Here is a 12,973-nt window from a genome sequence, read left to right on the forward strand (position 1 = left end):
AGTGCTGGCATCCCATATGGGTGCCGGTTCGAGTCTGGCTGCTCCACTTCCAATCCAGCTCTCTGCTGTGGCCTAGGAAAGCAGTAGAAGATGGCCCAAGTCGTTGGGCCCCTGCACCCATGTGGGAGACCTGGACGAAGCTCCTGGCTTTGGATCGGCGCAGCTCCGGCATTTGCGGCCAATTGGGAAGTGAACCATCGGGTGGAAGACTTTCTCTCTCTCGCTCTCTCTCGCTCGCTCTCTCTCTCTCTCGCTCTCTGCTTCTCTGCTCTCTGTGTAACTCTGACTTTCAAATCAATAAATAAATTAAAAAAACAAACAAACCAAGACTCGCATATCACACTTCATTAAATCAAAGACAACTTGATTATAAAATTAACATTTATTTTTATGTGTAGTTAAGAAAAACACTGCTGGTTAAAATGTGACACAGTGTCATCACTTAACATTTGTGCATAATGAAAGAGTTATTTAGACTTATTTAAGCAAAGTTTTAAATGATAACTGTTTAAAAAGGAAAATATAAATAGATAATTTTGCAAAAAAAAAAAAGGAAATTACAGTCATTGTTCCAGTGACAAAGTTTGCTTCACTAATCTCGAGCTTACATCTGCTGTGTTTCTGTGTTGATTTTTGTATTGTGATCTATTTGGACTTACATTGAAAAGCTTTTAAATTCACCCGTGGTAGTGACAGAGTTCTCATAACTGAGTTGAAGAGATGTCTGTACGAATGGTGTAACCGAATTTGCAGCTCTAACATTGTGCCCACAGTGTAGCAGTGACTACAGGTTGCCACTGATGGAAAGGTTATCTTGGCTTCAGAGAGGTTCGGCAAGTGTGAAAAATATGCTCTTACCATTGATGACTTAAAGCTAGGTGTTCCAACTTTCTTATTTTAAAGGCTTAAATAGTGTAGCCTTTTTTTGGTGTGTGGTCTGTATAATTGTAATTATCTGGAAATTGATTAATCATTTTCTTGATCTTACTAATCTCACCCAAGGTTTTCACCCAAGGTTTGCCTTCTGAGGATTTCGTTGCTTGTCACCTTTTTTTTTTTTTTTTAGGATGTATTTATTTATTTGAAAGAGTTACAGAGGGAGAGGCAGGGCCAGAGAGAGATCTTCCCTCTGCTGCTTCTCTCTCCAAATGGTTGCATGGCTAGGGCTGGACTAGGCTGAAATTAGGAATGAGGAGCATCTTCTGGTCTCCCAGATGGATTCAGGGGCCCAAGCACTTGAGCCATCTTCTGCTGCTTTCCCAGGCACATTAATAGGGAGCTGGATGGGAAGTGGAGCAGCGGGGTCTCAAATTGGCCGATGTTGCAGGCGGTGGCTTTATCCACTATGCCACAGTGCTGGCCTTGCTCGGCAGCTCTTTCACCGAAGTTAGTAGTTCTAGTAAAACAGTTATCAGTAGGAGATAGAAACCAAAGGCTAACATGGAACCTTGGCACACTAGGTTTCATTACGTCTGTTTAGACAAGGAAACAAAAAGGTTTATAAAATCTGTAACTGCTTTGGATAGGAAAACGTGAGTAGTATATACTTAATTCTAAACTATTCTTTCCCCCTTTTTGTACAGATCACGGTTGGGCTGCCAAATCTGTTTGACAAAATCTATGGACAATATGACTGTTCGAGTACCTGATGCAGTGTCGGATGCCAGACAATCTGTTGATGTGGGCAAGAACTCCTAAGCTAGAATAAATAGGAACATTTTACACAATTGTACCTATTTTTATAATTATTATGTCTTTAATAATGGATGAGTGGATTTATTATTATGACTAGCTTTGCTGCTTTAATTTGCCTTATGACTACTGAAATTCATAATTCTGAAAATAAGCAGTTTTTATTTTAAACTACAAAAATGTCTGTGAAAAATGAGAAAATAGCCAATAGGATAGAAACTTGACCTATTTTCCTTCTGTATGTGTTGATCTGTGTCTGCTTACCTAGGAGGCGGGTTAATGAAGGGTTACCCTTGTTTGGTGTGAATGAAGGCAGAGACCCAGAGTAGCTTGTCTAGAACCACACAGCTGATGATGGAGTGTGTGCTGGAATCTGGATCTTGTTCCTGCAAGTCGTGTTCACCCTGGAACAGGGAAGTTACAGATGTCCTATTTATACAGTAATTAACAGTAAGTGTGTATGGAAATATTTAACTGCTCAGTAAGCTGCCTAATTTCAAAGATAGTTATTAACTTTATAAATAAAGATTTCAAAATTTTGATTTGGTGAGCAGTCTAATTTTGAATATGGGCATTATAATACTGTCAAAACTTGATCTCCATTCTGACTAAACTAGAGAAATGAACTAAAATTAGACGACTTTATTCTCTTCTAAGCAGAATTGTCTGTCTTTGTAATCTTTAAAAAATAATGCCAATATATAAATCTCTGCCTATGGCAATAGAAATCTTGTGAATTGGGTTTCTCTGTCCTGACCTGCAGAAGAGAGTGAGCTGCCAGCCACACAGCACATCCCCAAGAAATACCATTCCGTCACCCAGGACCGGAGCTGGGTGTGCACTGTGAAGCTGTCTGAACACTGTTGGTTACCAGTTATGTATGGAAGGCATTTGTATACTTATTTTTACTATAAATAAATTCATAAATGATAATATGGGTGTACACAGTATCCTCTTTGGAAATGCCATAAAACATTAGTTGCCTTGAATTGTGAGAGAGTATAGGACAAATTAGTAAAAAAGTAACTTAGAATTAAGTTAGCTTAAAGTATATCATGACAGTTTAATCATTTGAATAAATCCTCATCAGGTGTATACTTGATATACAGCATTGTGTTGGCTTTGGGAATAGAGAGATGAATGAGGCAAGGGGTGCCCGCCAGGAGCTCACCTACAGTAGGAGAAGGTAAAACTGGTGTGCAGAGGTAATATCGTTGTACCAGACTGACCGACTTGCCAAAAACCAGATGAATCATTGTGTGACAAGGGAATAGAAAGAACTCAAGACATACAATGTTCATTTGATACTTAATAACTGTTGAATGCTTTCTGGTGAAAAATACTATTTTCTCAGACTTAAAATTAGGAAAGTTCAAATTAATGAATTTCAATTGTACTACCTAAATAAAACCTTCTAAATTTGTTACTAAATGGAGTATATATATATTTTTTTATTTTTTATTTTTTATTTTTTGACAGGCAGAGTGGACAGTGAGAGAGAGAGAGAGAGACAGAGAGAAAGGTCTTCTTTTGCCATTGGTTCACCCTCCAATGGTCGCCGCGGTTAGCGCGCTGCGGCCGGCGCACCTTGCTGATCCGAAGCCAGGAGCCAGGTGCCTCTCTTGGTCTCCCATACGGGTGCAGGGCCCAAGAACCTGGGCCATAGCAGAGAGCTGGCCTGGAAGAGGGACAACTGGGACAGAATCTGGCGCCCCGACCAGGACTAGAACGCGGTGTGCCAGCGCCACAGGCGGAGGATTAGCCTATGGAGCTGTGGCACCGGCTGGAGCATATATTCTACAACTGATTTATATAAAGGTTATTTTCCAGTTTGAAAAAAAAAATCCTATATGGTGAATGTGCATTCTAGGTAATTGTGTTGATTTATTGTTACAAAATAAATTATTTCAAAACTTAAAAAGTTGAAGACTTAAATTACTCCAAGAATTAAAAAACAAACAAACAAAAAAAAAAACCTGTAGTCCTTTATCATCTCACAGTTTCCTTGGGTAAGAAATTCAAAGAATGCAGAGCAGGGATGGGTTGTCTCTGCCCCAGTGTCTGGGACTGAAAGACCAGTTGCTGAGGTTGTCTGCTGGCTGGTCCCTCAGGGGCCTAGCACCTATTGGCATCCAGTGGGGGGATGAGCTGGGGCTGTTGGTTAGATATCCACCTGTGGCCTCTCCACATGCCTGGGCTTTAAGAAAGGCAAGTGCCTTGGGAGAGGTCACACATGTGTCCATCTTTGACCAGGTTGCAGAAGCCACACAGTATCATGAGGAATTAGGGAGCTGGTGTTGTGGCACAGTGGGTTAAATTGCCCTCCCATATCAGAGTGCCGGTTTGAGTCCTGTCTGCTCCACTTCCAATCCAGCTTCCTGCTAATACACCTTGAGAAAGCAGCAGATGATGGCCCAAGTGCAACCCACATGGGAGACCTAGATGGGAAGTGAATTATCAAATTGAAGATATCTCTCTGTGTCTCTTTCTCACTCTCTTTCTGTTACTCTGCCTTTCAAATAGTAAACTCCCTCCCCCTTTTTAAAGAAGGTCTGCACCATTATTTAAAGGGGAGTTATCAAAGAATTTAGCGACATGTTTTAAAGCTGTAAAGATTACGTGTTGTCTTTATTTTGATGGCTCATTTATTTTATTGTGTAACTCCTAACGTTTTCCCTCTTGAAAGGAAAAAATGGGGGGAGCTCCTGTTCAGTGCTGTGTAATTTGAGTTTACTCTGTCCTTTTGCCATCAAGAAAGGCATCTTCCTGTGGCTCGCAATATTTTGTGTGATTGTTGGTTATGTGCTAATATTTAATATTGCATTTGACTTTCATAGATAAAGCCAACCTAGGATTACATAAGTAATTCAGAACCACTGAATTATTTTTAAGTGAGCCAGTCTAAGAATTTCTAAAATCTTTTGCCTTTCACTGTGGAAATTTCTCATTTTTCTATCTTAAAGGACAGCTTTCCTGTTAATACCTATTTTTTAAGAGTCACAATGATCTGTGTGGTCTCTATTGTGGGCAGTGAGCATTTATTAGAACAGTTACATTTCTCTTGAAAAGTTGTTTTCTGGAGCTGGTATTGTGGTGTAGCAAGTTAAAGCCACGTCTTCCAATGCTTGCATCCCATGTCAGAGTGCCGGTTTGAGTTCTGGTTGCTCTGCTTCCAATCTAGCTCCTTGATCATGTGCCTTAGAAAGCAGAGGAAGATGGCCCAAGTATGTGGGCCACTGCCACCCATTTTGGAGACCTGGAGGGAGCTCTGGGCTCCTGGCTTCAGCCTGCCCAACTCTGACTCTTGTGGCTGTTTGGGAAGTGAACCAGTGGATGGGAGATTTCTTTCTCCCTCTCTCTGTCACTTTGCCTTTCAAATAAATAAATCTTTCTTAAAGTGTTTTGTAAGGGAAATTTAGTCTATTCATATATTTTTCCATATTTTCTTTGTATTTATACCTCCTTTAATTGCTTTTCCTTCCATGAACTATCTCAGATTTTGTGATGAACTAGATTTTGGATCAGAAATTGTTAGATGTCTGTCTTATTTATGGGAGAACTTACCATTCTGCAAATAAAAATAGAAATAATGTTTTGTATGAGCATTCCTAAAAATAGAGAATGACACTAAATATAAATCCTGGTAAGACATTCCAAAATTATGTATAATCTTTGTTTCCTATTAGAAAAATATTGAATAGAAATGTGATCTTAGTTGAGCAACAAAAATCCTTTAATGTGTCAACACATCACATGATATCAAGTTATTTTTATCAGATCTTTTGTTTATAAGTTCCTAAAAAATGAAAAATTAGACAACAGCTGGCAGGAGGAAGGCATGATCACTAGCAGACACAATAAATTGTTACCACAGAACAGTGTTGGGGAGTTAAAAGATACGCACATTTTGAGAGGAGCTGATAGGAAAGACATTTGCAATGAGAGACATCACTTCTGCAGTAACTGTTAGTAATAACTCTCTCACCATTATCTCCTTTTCTTTTTGACTCTTATTGGCTGATCTAATCTATTATTTAATTTTTAAACTTTTAAAGATTTTTTTTTATTTTTTATTTTTTTGACAGGCAGAGTGGATAGTGAGAGAGAGAGAGAGAAAGGTCTTCCTTTGCCGTTGGTTCACCCTCCAATGGCCGCTGCGGCCGGCACATCGCGCTGATCCGAAGCCAGGAGCCAGGTGCTTCTCCTGGTCTCCCATGCGGGTGCAGGGCCCAAAGACTTGGCCATCCTCCACTGCCTTCCCGGGCCATAGCAGAGAGCTGGCCTGGAAGAGGGGCAACCGGGATAGAATCCGGCGCCCTGACCGGGACTAGAACCGGGTGTGCCGGCGCCGCAAGGTGGAGGATTAGCCTGTTAAGCCGCGGCGCCGGCCTTAAAGAAGATTTTATGTATTTATTGAAGAGGTAGAGTTACAGACAGGGGGAGAGACAGAGAGGTCTCCCACCTGCTGGTTCACTCCCCAAATGGCCACAACAGCTGGAGCTACGCCAATCAGAAGCCAGGAGCCAGACTTTTTCTGGGTATCCCACGAGGGTGCAGGAGTCCAAGCACTTGGGTCATCTTCTGCTACTTTCCCAGGCCATAGCAGAGAACTGGATTGGAAGAGGAGCAGCTGGGAGATGAACTTGTACCCATATGGGATGCCGGTGCTACAGGCAGGGGCTTATCCTACTGTGCCACAGTGCTGGCCCCTGATTTTTAGACTTGATTTGAAAATATAAAATTAAGCAGAGCCAGTGAGCCATTCTGGCTCCCCTTTTGTATCAGCCATTTCTGAAGTCAACAGTCAGCATGATTGCCTCAGTCATTGCTATGGCTTGGATGTGTCTCCAGTGTTTATGTGTTGAAAACTTAAGATGCGGTGCAGCTGTGGCGAAAGGACCTGTAAGAGGTGATTAGGGCAGGAGGGCTCTGCCATGGTGGGTGGGTTAATGTCTTTATCACAGTAGCAGGTTCTTGATAAAGGGATGTTTGACCCCTCCCCCCTGCCTGCCCTCATACTCTCTTAACCTTCCAGCTAGCACTGTGTGTGATGCAATATGAAGGCCCTTGCCAAGCGGCCTCTCCATCTTGGACTTCCCAGCCTTCAAAAGTCTGAGCTGAATAAACTTGTGCTTATGCTCAGTCTGTGGTGGTGTGATAAAGCAGGACAGACTGGACTAAGACAGTAATTTCCATCCTGTTCTCATCTATCCTATGCTGCCTCAAACCACTCCTTCCAGGCTTTTCTACATAACAGCAGTTAGCACTCGCTGCATCGCCCCTGTTTTCTAATGGAATAGCACTTCACTTTTTTTTTGAGAATAAGAACTTCCATGTCAGTTTTCTAACTGCAGTGTCTATCACAGTATTTAACTTACAGGAGATACATAATAAATGTTTAGATTACTGAAACCCATAAGAAGTACACCTGTAGCCTGTATCTCTATAGCAGTTACATGTTATGATGAGCTCACTGTGGACCAATATACTGAGTCTGTGTTCTATTTCTAACTTAAAAGGAGTCAAGGTACATGAGATTGTTTTCTTGAGATACCATGTAAGTTCCTCTAGCTCAAGAAGGACTCTCTTCAAAGCATTACTCCCTCCTCCCTTGGCAGTCGTACCTTGGATGCATTAACTTTTGAATGATCTTAATGAAGATCACTCTTTTTTTTTTTTTAAAGATTTATTTTTTTATTTGAAAGATGGAGTGACAGAGATATACCTTCCATCAGCTGGTTCACTCCCCAAATGGCTGCAATGGGCAGAGCTGGGCCAATGCTAAGCCAGGAACCAGGAACTTCTTCCAGGTGTCACAGGTGGGTGCAGGGGCCCAAGCACTTGGGCCATCTTCCACTGCTTTCCCAGGCTGTAGAAGAGAGCTGGATTGGAAGTAGAGCAGCTGGGACTCGAACCAATGCCCATATAGGATGTCAGCACTGCCAGTGGTGGCTTTACCCACTATGCCACAGCACCAGCCCCTCTGCTGGTTTTTGACCTTGTAGCTTAGTTGTCACCTTAGCCTCTTGAATCATGAGACTTAATGCCTCCATACGAGAGCCCCACATCAGGAAGTGTCTTTTCATTGTTTCTGACGGTCCTGTGTTTTCTCATCCACATTGGGCCTCCCATTGGTTCTGGTGAGGATTCCTTAGACCAGTAGAAAAGGGATAGGTTCTCACAGAATATTTTCCTCAAGCAAGCAGGCTCAAGATGGAAACACTGAGAAATGGTTTTCTTCTTGTATATTTTCTGTTTTAATTTTCTTTAATAAAGCCTTTGTTGTTTATTATCTGAGCTCCAAAACTTGAATGATCCTCAGAAAAACAGCAAAGCTCTCTCATTTGATGGTAGAAGAACATGAGATTTATCATTTGAAGACCTAGGTACTGTTTGAAAAATTACCTAAAACTTGCAAGTAAAGCAAAAACATTGAACAAGTCTCTACAGAGGTATACAGAGAGAAATGTCCAATTGGGTTCCCTGAGAATCGTCAGTTATTCAAGGATAGAGAGGTTGGTAGACTGTTTTGTGGGTCAAATCCAGCTCACCTTATGTATTTTTTTTCAAAGTAAAGTTTGTGGGAACACAGCCATGTTCATTCATTACTTACTGCTGATAACTGCTCTCATCCTGCAACAGTGGAGTTGAATTGTGATAGAGACCATATGGCCTATAAAGTCTAAAATATTTAGTCTCTGGCCCTGTGCCCTATGTTTGCTGCCTCCTGATCCAGAGGAAGGTGACTTTTGAGTAGAACTTGGACCCTGTAAAGTTAGACCTTAACTTAGAAAGGAGTGGTAAGTTGCAAAAGTTTATTTGGTAGAAAAGATAACTGAGAGTTAAGGGTTTCTTGCCTTGTAGGGTGGGCATTACCCAGTTTTGCGTGTGCGTGAACAGTCAGTGTTACTGCAGCATTCTTCCACTGCCCCCTACTGTGTATGTGTGTATCAGTTTCTCATGTCCTTTGAACTAGTTTTGTCATTTGTATGAAATATAAAAATTGTTTACCTTTTAGAGTAACATGGGTTCTTTCAAACCATAGAGTTCCTTCTAATATTCCAAAAATTTTGCTACATGGAAGCCTGTTGTAAAAGGGTCAACAACATTCTACCAGGTTCTGCCATGTTCTCCGTATTCCTAACCCACTAAACGGAATCATGTCAGTTTCAACATTTTAAAAAAAACCAAGCTCATTTTTTCTTCTCTCATGTCTTCATAGCTCACTCTCATTTTCAAAGCATGAGCATTGGGTTGATCTTGTCTGATAGGTAAGCCATTCTTTGAGCATAGCTAGACCCACTTTGAGAAAACTGAAAAATCCCAGAAAGTATCCATTTAACATAATTCTGTTACAGAGAAGCTAGCGTGTTTGGGCTGCTCAGAGAGCAGAGCTATATCCTGTATGACCAAGTGAAATTGCCAGAAAGATTCCCACATATACAGTAATGTCAAATGATTAGATCTACCCAAGATCAGGTTTGAATTACAAAGTCAAAATTGAAAGTGCGATCTCTTAGTCATTATTGCATTCCAAATACCTTGAGTCACTGACACACGGTAGGTGGTGAATACACACTGGTTGAATTCGTTGAATGACTCTCCTATAAAAAGATCTTCCTTTGCCTACCACTGTGCCCCAGAAGGCATCTGCAGGCAAAATAGCAGGAGATTGAGGAGGAGAAAATCTTGGCTTAGGGCTTTTGATTAATAAGTGTGATTATGTTAAGTGAGTCACCTAAACCAGAAAAAGAAAAGCCAAAAGGTTACATCACCAACAGCTTTTGGGTTTAAAATCTTGGGTTGTAGCTCTTATCAAGATGATGAGACAAACTTTCGATTACTTTAAAATCTGTGTTGCTTTTGCCAGCTAGCTGAAGTCTTCAGGAGAACAAATTATTTTAAGAATGTTGCCAGAATTTACAATACTAAAAATCAAGTGTTTGTGTACATACAAAGTGGCTGGACACACTTTGATGAGGCATTCAGCTTTCCTGGTGCCCAGGTGTGTGTGTCCTGTGATGTGCTACTCAGGTGGCCCATTCTTTACCATACAGAGGTTTCTTGTGGAGGACAGAGTGGCCCCTGCAAGCTTTCTTGGCTTTTCCTTCCTCCATCAGGAACTAAACCCTTTGTCCAGCCACTTCAGCTGCACTCAGTCAACGTGTACAGCACTCATGCACCAAAGTGACTTGAACAAAGAGTCTGGGAGCTCTTCAACAACCCTTGGGATGCCCTATCCTTTGCGGAACACAGTCTCATCTTGAGTAGTTAATGTGCACACCTCAAGGTCTTCATCCTGAGCCCAGAAGTCATGCTGAGCAAAAGGATAACAGAACTAATCACAAGGTATTAGATTATGAAACCACCTGTTGGCATGCCTATCTCTCAATTACTACCCAACTTTTTTTTATGCCATAAGTCCAATTTTGTGGATTGACTACAGCCTTCCAAGCCAAAAGCTATTTGGAGAGAGAGCAAAGGAAAAGCTAAACAGGAAACAAGTAAGCCAGCAGTCATCACCTAATGCAACTGCATAGAAAAGTTGAAAAATATTTTAAGTGTTTTCAAAATGTTTGTAGATATCAAAGAGCCAAACCATCTGGGTGAAACATTCCATTACTCTTTATTTTGTAGGGGCATTAGTTTTGAACTGGAAAAGCTCATGCCTGCCCACGTCAGCATACTTTGTACTTAACACCTCATTCAGAACTTCCAAGCATGTTCAGTTCTAATTAGTAATAAAATGGAGAAGTGCGTAGCTATTAATGCTTTTTAAAAAAACATTTGTCCATGAGGCTTGAAAAGGAGAGGAATCCTTCCCTATCATTTGTTGTTGGTATTCTATGCAGCATCCTCAAGCCTTTGAATTTTATTCTCTGGGATGTTCTGCCTGCCTGCACCCCTCACCTGACCCATTTTCCCCTGTCTTCTCTTTTGTGTCATGCCCATGTCTTCCTTTTCCAAGGGATCTCCCATGGCTAGGCAAATAAAGGGCATCAAGTAATTTGCAGGGGACAGAGAACTGGTAGAATTCATTTTTAAAGAATTTTTGAATTTACAATCCCATCAAGGTGGCATGTACCAATGCCATCTTGTTAAAGTGATCAGTTTAATTTCCTGTGCTGTTTGGGGTGTTGGGAGGGGAGGAGGGCCAGGCTTCCCTTGAGCAAGAGGGGAGCCGTGCTGTAAAAAAAAAAAAAAAAAAAAAAAATCAGTTTAAGTTCATAATTGATCAAAAAGATAGGATCAAGTGTCAAAGGGATTACATAAATAAGACCAGTGTCTGCAAATAATAATTGATAGAATTAAAAAGGAGAGAATGATTCTACATGGGAAGCAGGATACACAGCAGACTCATAGAATGGCAAATGCCCTAAACAGCACTCTGGCCTCAGAATCAGCCCTTAAGGCATTTGGATCTGGCTAAAAAGCCCATGAGAGTTTCACAGGAATGGAAAGCCAAGACACTGTGGCAAAAAAAAAAAAAAAAAAAAAAAAAAAAAAAGACCTAAATGAAAGATCTCTGTGAATGAGATCCCAGCGGAAAGAACGCGGCATCAAAGAAGGAGGTACCTTTCTCTGAAGGGAGGAGAGAACTTCCACTTTAACTATGGCCTTGTCTAAATAAGATTGAAGTTGGTGAACTCAAGAGACTTCCATAGCTTTGGCAGCTCATGACAAGAGCCTCGGGTGATTACTGACGTCATAAATAAATGTCAATTGATAAATCAACCATGGCAGTCACTGTGCACCTGCTCCCCATGTAGGATCTCTGTTCTTAATGTGTTGTACTATGCGTTTTAATGGTGAAAGTACTACTCAAATGGTACTCTGTGCTTTGTGTGTCTGTGTGGGTGCAGTCTGTTGAAATCTTTACTTAGTATATACTGAGTTGATCTTCTGTATTTAAAGATGATTGAAAATGAATCTTGTTGAAGGATGGGATGGGAGAGGGAGTGGGAGATGGGATGGTTGCAGGTGGGAGGGAGGTTATGGGGGAGGAAGCCACTATAATCCAAAAGTTGTGCTTTGGAAATTTATATTTATTAAATAAAAGTTGAAAAAAAGAATTTTTGAATTTAGTTAACTGATAAAACCAGATTCATCAAGTGTGTGTATGTGTGTGTGTGTGTGTGTGTGTGTGGTTGGGAGAGGGGCATCCAAGAATGTTTGGGGTCAGTTTCTGAAGACTTGGGGTTGCCATATGAGGACAGGTAGATGAGGTCATGGCCCCCTTGGGAAGAGGTGGGTGGCGGGGTAGTAGCAGCTATCACTTCACTCTAGCTGGCTGCTGTCGCCAAGCACAGAAGCAGGACAGTATTCTCAGATTTTTTTCAAAAGAAGCTGGAACCCAACATTTCCTGTGAAATCTGATTTTTATATGTTCGCAAGGGTTTCAAGTTGTGTTTGTTTCTAATTTACGGGTAATAAAATAGTGATAGATACAGTGGCTGCTCACTTGCAGCAGGCTCTGGTTTAGCGATTCTCTGAGAAGTTGGCCATATTCAGAAGGTTCTGCACTGTCTACAGGGTCTCCCAGTGAATTTCATCTTCAAGGAACCTCAAAATTGACTTACTAAAGAGCTCCTCCGGTCTTTGGAGTCTGGCAGACCTGGGATGAACCTGTAGGTTAACCATGGACTGGGACAACCTGGCCCCCGAGGGAATATGCCTGATTCCAAAGTGGCCTCTAGGCTCCATGGGCTTCCAAAGGGTTTGGATCTTCTCCTGTCACCATGTGGAAAGAGCCAGGTATGTCACCTAAGCTTGAGGAGCCAGGGAATTCCCTCTTGCTCAAAAGCATTTTAAGTTATCTCCACACATCTTGCTTTGATAGAACCTCCACATCTTTAATAAGCCTGGATTCAGACCATTCTCCATTAAAATGATCAATCTGAAAACAAGCCAAGTCAATTGACTTTACACAAGTCCAGCCTTTGTGGAGCAGGTTAAGAGATGGTGAGCCTCCTTTCTTAGGTTCTAGTAACAGCTCATAGTTCCCTGAATAGATCACGGTGTTTTGTAACCCTGTATTTGCCCGTGTGGAGCCCTGCCTGGAGCCCTCTCTTGCCCCTTCTTGGCCTTACTAACTCTTGGTTATCTTTCAAAATGTCTTTGGGAAGCCTCTAAACTTCCAGTGGGGGTTAAATGCCCCTTTATTTGGAACTCACTGGATGTGGCCCCATTTTGGTATTTAACATTGTAGTATTTTGAGATTGGTTGGTGGTATTTGCCTTCCACTAAGCTGTTAACATACCGTGTCCTGTGGCACATAGAG

The 12,973-nt window shown here is 41.4% G+C and overlaps 1 protein-coding gene across 3 annotated transcripts in view; it reads left to right on the forward strand.

Moving 5' to 3' along the window:
* The window catches only part of FDX1 (ferredoxin 1), a 45,693-nt gene extending 34,058 nt beyond the window's left edge, over window positions 1-11,635 (forward strand). For 2 of the 3 annotated variants that reach the window (XM_062196976.1, XM_062196977.1), the window contains one exon: window positions 1,584-2,232. In XM_062196976.1, the coding sequence (XP_062052960.1) occupies window positions 1,584-1,649 (66 nt within the window). In that variant the 3' untranslated portion in view covers window positions 1,650-2,232. Of the gene's footprint in view, window positions 1-1,583; window positions 2,233-7,397 lie in introns of those variants that run through there. The other variant, XM_062196975.1, reaches the window with a different exon arrangement.
* The last annotated feature ends 1,338 nt before the right edge of the window (window positions 11,636-12,973 follow it).

The sequence above is a fragment of the Lepus europaeus genome, chromosome 7 (assembly GCF_033115175.1).
Source record: "Lepus europaeus isolate LE1 chromosome 7, mLepTim1.pri, whole genome shotgun sequence".
Taxonomy (NCBI): Eukaryota; Metazoa; Chordata; class Mammalia; order Lagomorpha; family Leporidae; genus Lepus; species Lepus europaeus.